The sequence below is a fragment of the Chionomys nivalis genome, chromosome 4 (genome assembly GCF_950005125.1).
Source record: "Chionomys nivalis chromosome 4, mChiNiv1.1, whole genome shotgun sequence".
Taxonomy (NCBI): Eukaryota; Metazoa; Chordata; class Mammalia; order Rodentia; family Cricetidae; genus Chionomys; species Chionomys nivalis.
The window spans coordinates 86,771,299-86,786,878 of NC_080089.1; the positions used below are offsets into that span (position 1 = coordinate 86,771,299).

General features: G+C 39.5%; 1 protein-coding gene across 1 annotated transcript; it reads left to right on the top strand.

The window, feature by feature from the left end:
- Nucleotides 1-2,800: 2,800 nt before the first annotated feature.
- Bcl2a1 (BCL2 related protein A1) lies at nucleotides 2,801-13,039 on the top strand. The gene is given in 3 exon segments (XM_057768609.1): nucleotides 2,801-3,366; nucleotides 12,824-12,907; nucleotides 12,909-13,039. Coding segments are annotated over 3 exon segments (528 nt in total). The 5' UTR covers nucleotides 2,801-2,946; the 3' UTR covers nucleotides 12,933-13,039.
- Nucleotides 13,040-15,580: the final 2,541 nt, after the last annotated feature.

A 15,580-nucleotide genomic window follows, 5' to 3' on the forward strand; every position in this document is an offset into this window, starting at 1 on the left:
ATCTTTCTCTTTCATCTCTATCTCCCCAATCAGCCTGCCCCACTTAATTCACAATGAATAAAATTCAGAGCTTCAGAACTGTCGCACAGCTGCAGAGTCCAGCTGCCTTAGCTTTTAATTGGGGAAGTATCTCTATATTTGAACCTACTAGAGTGGCTTCTTCATTCAACAGATCCTTAGACTATGCATGGTGTGCTATAGTTTTTCCTGGATTAAAACTCCTTGTAGGCTGGAAAGTTTTGTTGTTGTTGTTGTTTAATCTAGTACACAACAGTCCTGGTACATTGTTCCTTAGTCTAAATTTATGGAGTAATACAATAAACATACGGTTTTCAGTTTCCACCTGTCATGTTTGACCTGCCCAGAGTGTATTGGGGTAGGATCTATTCTACACAAAATTCTACATATAGACCCGGCAAGGAATGAAGACTCATGGCCACAGACTGTTGTGGTTAGTGGAAAATATTTCCCATGTTCTTGTATGTGCTTCCTGTCAGCTACATGCCTCTTACCCTCATTGCCCTCTGGGTGCTCCTCTGCCCTCCCGACTTTTTATATTATAATTTATTGATATATAAACTTCCTTTTTCTTCTACTTTTTTTTTTAGTGGTGATGGTAAAAAATTTTCTTTCTCCTTTTTATCAAGTCTTAAGATGCAAACCTTCCAAACCTTCCAAAATAAATTAAATAAAGCAACAAAATTTTTAGAAACATTAAAATAGCTCATTTTTGGATCAATATTTCAGAAATATAAAATCTAAATATAGTTGGTCCTATAGTTTTGAAGTAAGTCTATTTCACTTATTCAACAAATATCCACTGCTTGCCTTTCCTGGGTCCAGACTTGGGCAATAGATAGAGCAATAAGCAATAAGAGATGCAAAAGGTACCCTTGACCACAGAAGACTTATTGAAATTATTAAGCAACATTCTTCCATTACTTTGTCAGAAATTCTGAGCACCACAGGAATGTGCAGGGTGGAAACAAACCTTGTATCATTGGAGTGGTCCTTAGGCTACTCAAACCTGATTAGAAGTCAGAAAGGAGTTTGCCCATGGCCTTGCGATTCTGTGGGCTAACAGAAATAGTCACAGAAGAATTTTGCTTGGTAGAATTTTGTAGAAATATAGTGGCCTTACAACCATGGATTGTTCTGTTCTGCACGGGTACTCCAGAGAGGAGACTTTATGGTAAGTAGATGTCAGGAGATAGCCGAGGAGAGCGCTGTGAGAGGAGGTGGGGACGGAGCCAGAAGACGCTGGCAAAGCTGCAAGAGAGTGATCCAGGACTGACCCTTGTAAAGAAGGATGCAAAGGATGGGAAGTAGGCTCAGGCTCTGAGAGCCCTTGGAAAGTAGAATAATATAACGTACATGTCGTATAGGAAAGTTGTGTAACATGTTGTATAGGAGTGTGGCTTCACAGTCCTGCCTTGATGTCACTGGCTGGAAACAGACTACGGACCTGTGGCAAGTAAGTTTAAAACAGATGAGCTGGGGCTCTGAATCAATAGCTCCTATGTTTCCATGGCTACCACGTTTCTATTTCTGAGCACCCTAAGCAACCTCTCTCCCTTTCTCCTCAACTTTATTGACTGATCATAAATACAAGTTGCAAATGTATTTTTCTTCCATGTTTGCAGTTGCTCATAACAATCTGCTGCAAAGAATTAAAATTACAGCATATATGGAGGGAGAGTGAAAAGCACATTTGATTTTTCCCGGGATATAATTGTCTCTATTTCTCCACCACTGGCTCTTCAGTTTGAAGCTGTCAGGTAAGCACAGCTCCTCACCTCCATGCATTCAGCAGCCGCCTTCACTGCTACGTGCATACTTACGTGAGGAGACTTAAGCTCCAACCCAAAGTCTGCAATGTTGCTTTAGCCACTGATTTCACCATCTCCAACAAGCTTCTCTCCAAATCGCTACCAAAGCTCAACAAAATGCGAGATTTGCTCTTAACTTCAAATGGTGAACCTCTGGAGTTCTGTACTCACTGGGTCAGGGGGCAACTGAGAAGCCGAGTCATCACTAGTTCATCAGAGAATGAAGGGCAGCACCACTGAGCCCCTACATCTCACCAGACACAGTGGCGGTCACGTTATCTAGGCCATCTCCTTTAGTGTTACCTCAACCCTCTAAAGTCATTCTAGATGGCTTCCTTTTTCAAAGTACAGGTCACAACCAAACCACAGTAAACAGGAAGAAGGACGTCTACAACTGATACCAGGCACTGTGACTCTAACATCATTGCTCCTTCTAATTTCTCCCATGATTTCTGAGTCAGACACAGGGTAATACATATGACTGAATACGTATGAAGGACTAGAAAGGGAGCTCAGAAGAGAAAAGCACTTTCTGCTGTTTCAAGGTATCTCAGGTTCAGATCCCAGCACCCATAGCCTGCAACTCCAGTTCTAAGGAGCCCAACACCCTCTTCCAGTTTCCACAGACACTGCAAGTGCTTGCTGCATATGCATAAACTCAGGCACAGGCATAAAACAAAAGTAGATACTTTAAAAAGAATATGTACTAAGTTGGGCATAAAGCTAGCTTGTTTGCTATCAGAAATTATAAATATGAGAAGAAAGGAGCTAACTTTTTGTCCTCTCAACTTAGCGTATCTACATTTCAAGTGTAGTATTGTCATAGGCGCTCCGAAGGGCCTCTGGTTCCCAGGAGCTTACAGGGATCTGATTCTCTACATCCTCTCATTCTTGACGCTTAAACTGAATCATAAGAGGAAGAGGAAGTGGTGTTTCTCTGAAACATTTTTTTCTCTTTCACAGTTCGAACTTTTGCTTTCACACACAGCCCACTACGTAAAGAGAAATTCCAGCAGTGTTCAAATATGATCAGCCCATCCGAAGCCCAACCTTGGCTTTGTATTAGTTGCTGCCTTGGCCTTCAGGTGGACAGTTCCAGTTAGCCCTGCTGGGGAAGATGACTGACGGTGAGTTCATGTATATCCACTCACTGGTTGAGGACTATCTTCAGTATGTACTGCAGGTTCCTGCTTTTGAATCGGCTCCAAGCAAAACATCCAGGGTGCTACAAAGAGTTGCTTTCTCAGTTCAGAAAAAAGTCGAAAAGAATCTGAAACTATACTTGGATGATTTTGATGTGGAATCCATAGATACTGCCAGAACAATATTCAATCAAGTAATGGAAAAAGAATTTGAAGACGGCATCATCAACTGGGGAAGGATTGTGACTATATTTGCTTTTGGTGGTGTTCTCCTTAAAAAACTTCCACAAGAGCAGATTGACTTGGATGTGGACACTTACAAGCAAGTTTCCAGTTTTGTGGCTGAATTCATAATGAATAACACAGGAGAATGGATACGTCAGAATGGAGGCTGGGTATGTGTGATGACATTCTTTTTACATTTCTCTGCAAAATTGGAATAGAGAGTTTCCTTACTAGTTAAAACAAATGAGAAAATTCTAACTAAAAGATTGCAGTCTGTATATCTTATTTTAGATGCTTTTAATTAAAAGTAAACAAAACAAAAACCTCCTGGGTCATTTCCAGTGGACCCTACAACTTTATAGTTGGCAAACATTTGTGTCTCCAGCTTTTCTTCTCACCTTGTGAACTACATTCATGAGGTCTGGGCCTGAAAGCAGCAGCATTTTGCTGAATCTTCGGAATCAGCAGTGCAGACCCCCAAACGTCTGCCTTTTGCTAAGATTCTCACGCCAATGGAGAATTAGCACAGAAAGAGCTGATGTTAGATCTTGTTATTTGTACTTTGCTGTACTGTAGTAGTCAGCTGCATGGTTTTGTACATTCATTACTTACATACTGACATTTCCTCATTTATAATATACAAATTATGGGCTATTAAAGTTTCATGATAAAAATAATGTGTTGCCTCACTGGAAGGAATAATTTTAAAGCATATTCAAATATAAAAATTTGCCTTTATTTTTTCAACAGTATCTCAGAAAGCAGAGACTATGCCAAGGGTTTTGGAGCTCAGGTTATTGGGAAGCCCTTCCTGGCTAGACTTAGATGCTTAACTTTGTGTCTCAATATGCTTACCACGGAGTTGGAAACCATTTCTATCCCCATGTAGTCTCTCTCCCAGCCCCAGTTTTTATCTCTCTCAAGCAATGTTCACTGTTACTATTGTATATACAAAGCATGTTTATTGAACACACCCAAAGAAAATACTTGTAGCATCTACCACCCCCATCTGAGAGATCTCACCATGTTGCCCAGGCTGGCCTCCAATCCCCAGAGTACAGTGATCCTACCACCCTTGGCCTTCCTCTTATCTGGGATTCTGGATGCACACCATCAGGCTTGGCTAGCAAGACTCCCTACCCCCACCCTGCCCCCAGCCCTTTGTCACCAGGGATCAAACCTAGAACCTCACACAATCTGAGCACATGCTCTATCACTGCACTGTATTCTCAGTCTCATGGTAGTCTTTCTGAAAAACATTTTACAAATATCTGGGCTAGACATGGCAGTGCCCATCTGTAATCCCAGAGCTCAGGTACAAAACGGAAGAGGACCAAAAGGTCAGGGTCATCTTCAACTCCATAGAGACTCAGCAGAAAGCCAGATCTGCCAATAGGAAGTCCTGCTTAACCCCCACCTCAAATAGTATATGGACTTATTCTGTAACTGTTTCTTTTTAACCCAGGGTACTAAAAATAGCACTTTAAAGAGTACTTTAGGGACTAGATTAATTGTGGAACTCCCGTGTTGCATGAACAAGGCCCCTAATGCAATCCCTAGCACAATAAATAAATAAATAAAAATTAAGAGAGTTCTTAATATGTTCTGTTGAATGTACACGCTGTCAAAGAGCTGGTTTCTTATTTGGGTTATTTCCAGAGTTTTCTGTCACAAGCAATGTTTCTTTGAATATACCAATATCTATCCTTCTTGTGTGTAGGTGTTTTCTAGGGTGGATATTTGGCCATAGAGTTGAAAACTCTATGGTGTGTATTCATTTTGAAATTACTAGATTTTTTTGGCCCCATAGTGGTTCTACCACATTATAATCTTGCCAGCAGCATATTAGAGTATCCAACATTTCCTTGGTCCAAGGAGGTCCTAGCAATCTGCTATAATTTCTCCATGTTGTTATATTAAATGCAAACATATACTTAGTTTTCTTATGTTAATTAATTTTGCCCTTGGTTACTAGTACAATTAAAGTTCCCTTCATGGTGAGCTCAAGTCCGTGTTCAATGACTAATTCTTACTGTATTTTTACTGTTTATTTCTTTCAAACAGTTTCCAATTGTTTTATTAACAAAGGAATTCTTTGAACAATCTGAATGCAAATTATTTTTATGTGGCAAACTTCTTCTAGTTTGTTGATTACCTTCTAAAACTGTAGATGTTCTCAATAATTACAAGTGTTTAAACATTTGATGTAATTGACTATTGAACTTAGACTTTGCTCCATTTCTACTTTTTGTTCAAAGTCTGCTTACTCAGTGCTATATCTTACTGTGAAGCAGTCTTCCTTTTCAATTGCCTTCAACTACCTGTAACTCTTCTTTTTTTAACTGATCTTGATTTGGGTCTAGGTGAAACATGTCAGATGTTTGGTTATATTTCTTCTGGTTGGCTATGGGAAGGACTCAGAAAAATCTCCACTGCACTGTGTATACCTTAAGTGAAGGCAAGCATCTTCTAGCATAGAGGCCACAAAGGAGTCTAAAGAGAATAGTCTCACAACTTTTATAGGTTTACTCTATGTTCCCATTGTCTAGCACAATAGGAAGACACAAAATATGTGTCACTTAAATATATGTTAATATAGCATATTATGTGAATTCTTAGAATTCAAAATGAATGAAGTGTATGGAATGGTCTCTTAGAATTTCTAGAAATGTGTTTGCCTGGGAATCATAAAGGTATTAGCAGATATACAGTAGGAAAAACTTATCTTAATGGAGATACAAAAGTACATCTCATGCAGCACACACATACAACACACACACACCTCACCCTTCATAAAGCTCCTATGTGAGTTCTCAGATTGGTTTTATTTTTACATCTAGGATCTTATGCTGTAGGTATGGTAGAAGTGCTCTTTAAGATTCTTTTAATTCAGTTCCAGTCCAGCTGGCCTTGGTGAGTTCCCAATAGATCAGTTCCACTGTCACAGTGGGTGGGTGTATCCCTTGTGGTCCTGACTTCCTTGCTCATGTTCTCCCTCCTTCTGCTCCTCATTTGGACCTTAAGAGCTCAGTCCGTTGCTCCAATTTGGGTCTCTGTCTCTATCTCGATCCATCGCCAGATGAAGTTTCTAAGGTGATATGCAAGATATTCATCAGTATGGCTATGGGATAGGGTCATTTCAGGTTCCCTCTCCTCAGCTGCCCAAGGTACTAGCTGGGGACATCTCCCTGGACACCTGCGAGACCCTCTAGAGTCAAGTCTCTTGCCAACCCTAAGATGGCTCCTTTAATTAGGATATATATTTCTCTGCTCCCATATCCACTGAATAAGCATGGGATGAAACCGGACTCTCTGAACATGGCGGACAATGAAGGCTGATGAGAAGCCAAGGACAATGGCACTAGGTTTTGATCCTAATACATGAACTGGCTTTGTGGGAGCCTAGCCTGTTTGGATGCTCACCTTCCTGGACCTAGATAGAAGTGGAAGGACCTTGGACTTCCCACAGGGCAGGGAATTTGGACTGCTCTTCAGTACCTAGAGGGAGGGGGAATGGAGTGGGGAGAGGGGGAGAGGAATGGGGAAAGGGGGAGGGGAGTGGGGGGAGGGAGCGATATGTGGGAGGAGGAGGAGGGAAATGGGAAACGGGGAGGAGGCGGAAATTTTAATTAAAAAAGAATAAAATAAAGAAAAAAATAAAAAAATAAAAATAAAATAAAATGCAAAAAAAAAAAAACAAACCAACCGATTCTTTTAAGCAATCTCAATACTGTATTCCAGCCTAGAGAAATCACTTATTCTGCTCATGGCAAATAGTGTTATAGTGAGCCAGTACACACAGGCATAGCAAACAAATACCCTTTTTTTTCCACAGTGCTATTGACAAATGTGCTCTGATGAATGAGTTTACTCTGAATGATTTATTTTGTAGAAAACGCTTATGTGTATGCTAGTAGCCAGGGATCCTAAGAAGGAAGGGGAAGTGGGTATTTTACACTTTTCCCTTCTTCCTTTTCTGAAAGAGAAACCTCTAAAATGATCACAAAACATGAAACCTATGATTTTGTCACACTTGAAATATGCCTGAAACTCTATGAGAAGTTTTAGACCAAGTTGTAATAGAGAAGTACAGCATAGATATTAGGAGCACTGACTCCAATTCAAGCAGGGCTGAGCTTCTTTCAGGGCTCAGTGCTTCCGTGTGACCGGGACAACTTACATGACTTCTCTATACTTCGCTTCCTTGTCTGTAAAAATAAGCCATCTTGCAGCCTATCAGCTGGGGCTGGCACAAGGATCACATGATTTACACACACACACACCAAGCATCCAGAGCAATTCCTACAAGTGAACACTCAGTTCAATTCCAAGACTATTGTTATTACTAATAAATACTAATATTGAGTAGCTTCCATTTATCAAATCTAAGTATATTTCAACACCAAAAGTTATATGGTGCACTTCAGTTAGATGTCAGTCACTATGGGCCTTTGCCACTAAAGGGAAGACCATGAGACTGAGGCATGAATCATGGGATGCATAAACTCATTCCCCCTTTTTTAAAAAAGTCAGTTTGAACCTTTCCTCATTGCCTGCCCTCCTCACTCTTCTATCTCTTCCCTTCCCCTGTATCCTTCCTCTGTTCTTTCCTTCTCTTCCATATCCCCTTTAGTTCCCAATCTGTCGTCTGTTTTTCTTCATTCTCTACGCCTTTTCTATTTTCTCTACTTCCCTCTACCAGCTTGATGTGCACATTTGGACTCATAATACATGATAAAATATTTAGTGTGATTTTTTTAAGTTATCATGAGCATTTGGGAGGAAAAGATAGTTCCTAAAGCTATTAGCATAGATTTTAGGGGCTGGTGTCTCTAGTCTCAGCTACACAGGGGCAAAGGCTAAAGGAACCCTGCTTGAACACAGGAGAATTTCAAGGTCAGTGTGGGTTATATAGCAAGACCCTCTCGGTGAAACAAAGAGTGTGCTTAAGATGGAACTCAATGGCTCACCCCTTGGAATCATACTTTAGTTTGATTCAGGTTACTTTCCTACTTCCATATTCTTGAATGAGCACTTTTCTGTATCCAGACTTGTATAACAGAGAAGAATACTTGGTCATTAGTCCCACAGAGGGTGATTGTATCTACTATTCACATCACTATATCCTTATGCTTAGCATAGCATCTATTGCATGGAAGGTACCTGACAAATAATTATGTATCTCAGGAATTGACAATGAAATCTGAGGACTGAACTCCAAATTACCTGCTTATTAGAGGCATGGCTTAGGTTAGGTCACCTAGGAAGTACTCCAAGTTTCAGGTTGCCTGTGCCATATGTATAACAACGTAATATACCATAATTATGTAATTTATATAATTTAATAATAATAATGTTGAATAAACATAGTAAAAATGAAGACAACACCTATATGTAAAGAACCAGAAAGTTTTCTTGTAAAAGTACATCATGAATATGTAAATAGAGGGATTACGTGGGAAATTCCAAAAATTTAAATATACAGTTTTTAAAAACTGCTTTAACTACAAAAAAAATCCCTTTTATAAGTGGGGATATACTGAATTGGTCCCTTTAAAGTAACCAGAATAGTAAGATTAGTAAGAGTTAAGCTAAGCCATCCTCTCCTGTTTTCTGCCCCTTCCTCCCCTCCCGCCTTCTTCCTCTTGCTCTAATGGTGTAGTAAGTTTGGTAACAAAGTGAATGGGCTGAGTGGATAGATGCACAGTGATGTATAGGTGATTGATTCATCATTCTTCTCAGGAAAGGCATTTCCAAAGGTCTAAATAGCCAAGCCCTGTAAATGTTAGGCACATACTCCACCATAAAGCGATAGCCCCAGCCCACCAAAGCAGCTGTCTAATGAATAACTGAATTAATAGTCTCTAGAGGAGTGACCGTGATACCCACTTATATCTTTAAAAAGAAGTCAGGGGTTTTAATTTTCTTTGGGTTATTGGTCCAATATGTGTTAGTCTGCTTTGTAATACTATAATAGAATATCACACAGTAAATAATAACAAAAAGGAAGTTGTTTGGGGAGTCTGAGAGTGCCAGCATCCAAGGGCTCCAGCACTGAAGGGTACCAGCATTGAAGGGCTGCATCTGATAAGAGCCTTCTTGCTTCAGGAAGAAAGGCAGGGATGGAAGGAGGAAGGAAAGATGACTAAAGGGCTGAACACATCTTTTGCTAACAAACCCACTCCTTGGATAATAGTCTTGATATAGTCATGGAGGGGGTGCTCCCATGACCAAATCATTTCTTAAAGATTCCAACTCTTAATATTATCAAAATAGTAATTAAGACTCAACATGAGTTTTGGAAGGTAGGAACAAATCATGGCAACTTGGTATATTACTTTACGCTTTAGGGTTTCTCAAAATCAGAGTAGTCCAATTTAGCAAAATTTCACTACTCCAAGAAATAACCAGACATGGGCATTTCTTTTTTTTTTTTTTTACTTATTTATTTATTTTTATTCTTTTTTAATTAAAATTTCCACCTGCTCCCCATTTCCCATTTCCCTCCCCTCCTCCCAAATATTGCCCTCCCCCCACTTCCCTCCCCCTATCCCCACTCCTCTTCTCCTCCCCCCACTCCATTCCCCCTCCCTCTCGTTACTGAAGAGCAGTCCAAATTCCCTGCCCTGCGGGAAGACCAAGGTCCTTCTATCTACGTCCAGAAAGGTGAGCGTCCAAACAGGCTAAGCTCCCACAAAGCCAGTTCGTGTATTAGGATCGAAACCTAGTGCCATTGTCCTTGGCTTCTCATCAGTCTTCATTGACCGCCATGCTCAGAGAGTCCGGAATCAACCCATGCTTATTCAGTCCCAGACCAGCTGGCCTTGGTGGGCTCCCAATAAATCAGTTCCACTGTCACATATTACTACATAACTTATGTGATAATGAAATCTTATTTGTGTATTTATTTTTATGTAATGGCCTTAAAATTCAAATTGCATCACTAAAGGAAATAGTTTTAAAAGAACCTGTTTAGAAAAATATTTTTATAGCTATAAAAAACTGATTGTGTTGTAATGTAAAGCTCTTTAATTGCTCATAATCTTAAAGTGTTTTCATATGTATTATTCATAATTTAAGTCACAGTGAACTTCTCTTTTTAACTGTTAAGGCCTGATTAATTTTTCTTATATTTGAATGAACTCTTTCCTGATAAATATATTTTCCTGGTTTTCAGTTCTTTTAATTTTAGTTTTTTATAGATTTGTAACTATTTTATATTTTCATTTAGCTTTTTCTTTTACTTTCTTTACCGTATAAGTTGAAAATATGTAAGAAGTTAGCATGTTAACTGCTCAGAAATAATCAGTTTTCCTGTTAATAAAAGGACATTTTAAAGGTTATTACTTGCCTCTCTGCTACAAATTACATCTATTCTTGGAAGAGGAGCAAGAAATGTCTAAATACCAAGACTGTGGATACTATGTGAGAATACAAGGTTAGAAGAAGAGGAAACAGGGAAGTGAACAATTTCTTTTTTTCTGGTGGAACATGACATCATTGTCTCACAGCTGACTCCCCACACCATACACAGACACTTTCCCCTCTGGTGGCTGCCTGGTTTGATGATGATTCCACGACTATTAATTTCAAGATCTGCAGAAATTTTCAGAGTCCTCTGACTCGCAAGAAGCTACACCTGATTCACTTTTTTGGTATTAGTCCTATTATGACATAAACATTTGGAGACATTGTAATCCTGGAACTTACAAGATGCAGAGTAAATGTTTACTTAGACGAACAAAAAAATATCAGGGGTGGTGGTACAGAGAGTGTGTGAACACAGTCTGGGGATATAACTCAGCTGGTAGGTTGCCTGCTTAGCATGCACAAGGTTCTGGTGACTATCCCTAGCACTGACTGAACCAGGCATGATGGGGCATGGCTATAACTCCATTGCTAGGAGATAGAGACACAAGATTCAAAAGTTCAAGGGCATCTCTGGCTACTTCGTAAGTTCTAGAAAATAAAATGAGTATAAATAAAAATAAATAAATAAATACATAAATAAAATAAGTGTTTTGAATAGTTTGTCTTTGGGCTTGTTTTGAAATATACGGAGTGAAAAGAGTATAATGTTCACATCCTAACCCTGGTTCAGGCAAAGAATTATATTATCTTTTATTTATTTATTCTTTTGGTACAGCATCTTGCTGTGTAGCCCATGGTGGCTTGAAACTCACTGTGTAGTCAAGGCTTGTTTACAGTAATCCTCCTGTCTCCATCTCTCAAGAGTTGAGAACACAGTTTGTACTGTTACTCAACATGAGTTGTATTATCCCCAAGTGTCAGTTTCCTCATTAGATAAAATAAAAGTTAGTATGAGGCTAGAAGCAATATCTAATGAAGATGTAATATTATTATAGATTTCAAGTTGCTAAAATATTGTTACAGTGTGCTATAGTTCATTGTTTTTTTGGTGTGTGTGTGTGTGTGTGTGTGTGTGAATTCTGTAGCTTGAATTTAGGAATTCATATATCCTAGACAGGCGTTTATACCAGCCTGGATTTTCCTAATTAAAAAAAAAAAGACCAGCTTCAAAAGTAATTATGGTGGAAAAACACAACATTCTCTTTGAATCAAGAACATTGGTTTAATCTGGATTTACTATGAGTCCTTATAATTCTCAATACAGCTGGCAGTGGTACTTTAATTCTAGCACTCAGGAGGCAGAGGCAGGCAGATCTCTATGAATTTAAAGCCACCCGGTCTACAAAGCAAGTTCTAGGGTAGCCATAGCTGTTATATGAAAAAAATCCTGTCTGGAAAACAAAGCAAACAAAATAATAATAACAACAATTTTTAACATAATACAATTTATAAATATAAATTCATTTTTTAAGTGCTATGCAACTGAAAGAAAAAGAGATGAAAATAAAACAAAAAAACCAGAGAATTTCTTTCCCTGGAGCTTATAACTAGTGAGCAACAGAAACAAGGCTAGTTCGAATGAAGATGAAAGCACTACTCTTTGGAGTTTGGAAGTCTAGTAGGCAAAACAGAATATAATATCTCAATAATGGCTTCGTATTGTCTATACCCTGAAAGATATTCATATACTAACTACACATTGAACTAGATATGTGTTCAAATTTTTTCTCCTTTTTTCCTTCTATGGTGCTTTGAATAAGAATGACTCCATAGGCTCATGTACTTGAATACTTAGTAACAAGGGAGTGACACTATTTGAAAGGATTGAAAAGGATTAGGAGGTGTGGCCTTGTTGGAAGAAGTATGTCACTGGGGTTTCCAAAGCCCATGCCAACCCCCCAGAGTCCCCCTCTGTGCTTAGCATCGAATCAGGATGTAGCTCTTGAGCAGCTACTGCATGCCACCATGCTTCCTGCTACGATGAGAATGGAACTATAAGCCAGCCTCCAATGAAATTAAGAGCTACCTTGGTCATGGTGTCTTCACAGCAACAGAAGATTTACAAAGACACTTATTAACATATGGCTTCAAAACCCCTTGAAACCAACATATATAACTCAAACTGTATTTCTATTGGGCAGTGTTTCTAAAGGAGTTTAGCTTTGTAGTGAACAATGCTGAGGATAAAATGACTACACAGAGGGAGAGTATAGAGATTATTTCACTGATTCTTAAATCTTTGCTTTGTTCTCATAGGAAGATGGCTTCATGAAGAAATTTGAACCTAAATCTGGCTGGCTGACGTTTCTGGAAATGACAGGACAGATCTGGAAAATGTTCTTTTCTTCTCAAGCGACACTATTGACCAGAGAGAACTCTGGCTCCTGTGACAGTGGTGACAGCACTTAGTGCTTCCATGTGCACACGACTCAGATGAGACTTGACTTTCCGGAGTTCACTTTATGGAATAAATTACCGATATTTGTTTCTGTATGTGTTTCATGTTTTAAAGTTTTGAGTCTGCCTGGAACTTCAACAATACTCAACACAGGGACAGACACTGAAGTAAGGACTGATGATGATCTGGAGGGTAGTGTCTTTTCTACCTCTTTCTTGAGGGAGAGACTTCCATATAAGGGTGCTTGTTATTCAAAGTTATTCTAGGCTAAACCATATGGGGGCTAAAATCTGCTTCCTAACAATTGCTGAGTCCACACTTCCTCTATCCTCAGAGGTCCTGGTTGCTTAGTTTCTCATTGATGTACTCACCCCAACCTTTACTCTCTGGCCTTTCATTTGGGCTTCAATGGATAGGGCAGTCAGATACACAGTGTTGGGGTCAAAAATGATGCCCTAAAAAGACAGCCTCAAATCATTTTTCTCTGATCTTCTCTTGCCTTCTCTTCTCTCAGCACCCCCACTCCATTTTTGCCCAAGGCAAGACACAAAAAGTAGAATTCACTTTCCCCAAACCAAGTCAATATTCAGACTACATATGATCAGTCTGCCTTTCTAGTAGTTAGGAAGAATTTGCTTCTCTTTCTGCTCCTACAGCAGAAACCTGGAGCGGTTTGAACAAAAACAATTAAATGAATATCAAGCCATTTTTAAAGTTTTATGAGTGTGAAAACTGTCTTTTGTTAGACCATGCTTCAATTTTTAAATCAAGTTTGATGGCAATATAGAAATCCTCTGTTTTGGTCTAGAGCATAAGCATTACATGTCCCTTGAGTCTATTAATAGATCCAATAATGACAGAGCACCTTTTCTCAAGGCCAGGCACGTCTTTACAAGGGACCTCAGTTATCAACACTACTGCGGTGTGATTCTTAACTGAGGGAATAAAGACACTGGGACAAGTCACTAAGGACCGTACTGCCTGATCCTTCTGTCTCCACATCCCAAGGGCTAGGATTGCAGACGCCTCATCAACACGTTCAGTTCAGTTCCTGTGATGTGGTCCTAGAGGGCCAACACCCCAGGCTTTGTGCATGCAAGGCAAGCGCTCTAGCAGTGGCGCTTCATCCTAAACAGCATGGACATTTATTTTATTTCCACCGTTAAACTGAGGAAGGGAAAAGAAATAAGTATGAAGACCAGGGAGGAAGTTACTTTTAAAATCCTATTGAGGTGAGTTAGACCAAGATAGCACCGTTGAGCTCTGTTGCCCACAGTGACTGACTTGTTAGAAATGTTCCAAAGCACCCCAAAACAGTTCCACCAAATGAGGACTAAGTGTTCAGACACAAGAGACTGTGGGTGGGGGAATTTCATATTTAAACATGAAACTGTGTTTGTTTTAAGACACAGTCTCTGTGTGTAGCTTAGGATAATCATGGCAGCACAATCCTTCTGCCTTAGTCTTCTGAATGCTGATAATAGATGTGTGTGCCAACACTTTTAAGATGTCCTATGTGAGGTTTCTTTGGCTTTGCTTTATTTTGAGTCAGGGTCCTCCTATGTACCTATGTAGCTCAAAATGGCCTAGAATCTTCAAGGTTCAGATATTCTACAAGATCTTTAAGAACCTGTTTCCTACATGAACGCTTGACCTCTTCTTTCGCGTCAGCTACCCTACAGTGCCAAGTATAACATCTTCCCTTAGTGTCTGCCACCTTTATGTTATTGAGTCTTCCTGTGATTGTGATTTCTGCTGGCAATAAAGGCTCCAGAGGATTGAAAACATGGGTGAAATGGAGACATCAGTGATTCTGTCATGGAGCCTTACCTGTGAGAGGCCATGCAGAAATCTTTTGAGGATTCATAACCCTAAAGAGCTTTACACCTAAGGTTGCATGCATTTACAGGTGCAAATATATCCTTGATGAAGATGAACATATGGAACTAAAGTTTTTTTTTTTTTTCCAAGACTAGAATGAAGAAATTTCTTTTTCCCCTGCCACACTGGACAAGGCTATTATCATTTTTGCAGCACTGGTGATCAAACCAAGGCAATTTCCCTGAATCCAACAATAGCAATTTATCAATAGTAACATGTACAATTGTGTGTGTGTGTGTGTGGGGATGCCTGTGATAAAACCTAGGACCACCTGCACGCTAAGTTTTGAATTTCTTTCTGCAGATTAATACCTGCTACACACATTGATTTATGGTAGTGGTTCTCAAACATTAATATGGATAAGCAGAGATGACATGGCCACACTGACTTGAGTTGGTAGCATAAAGAGGAGACCACAGATGTAAGTGAATTCAGTGCTTGCTTTACTGTCCATACGAATTCTGTTCATCTTTGTTCTCCCTCTTCCACCTTGCATTATCTTCAGGCACTTTAGATCTTACAGAAATGAACTATATGCCTTTTAACGTGGGTGCTGGAGACCTGAACTCGACTCCTCATGCTTGTGTAGCAAGCATTTTTACCAACTAAACCATCTCCCCAGCTCTGGAGAATTAAACTCTTAAAAAAAAGAATCAGTACTCAGCTATGGTGTGGGTAACATGGGGGTGGGGGTGCTATAAATCTGAGTCACTGCTCCTCACACCCTCTTACTT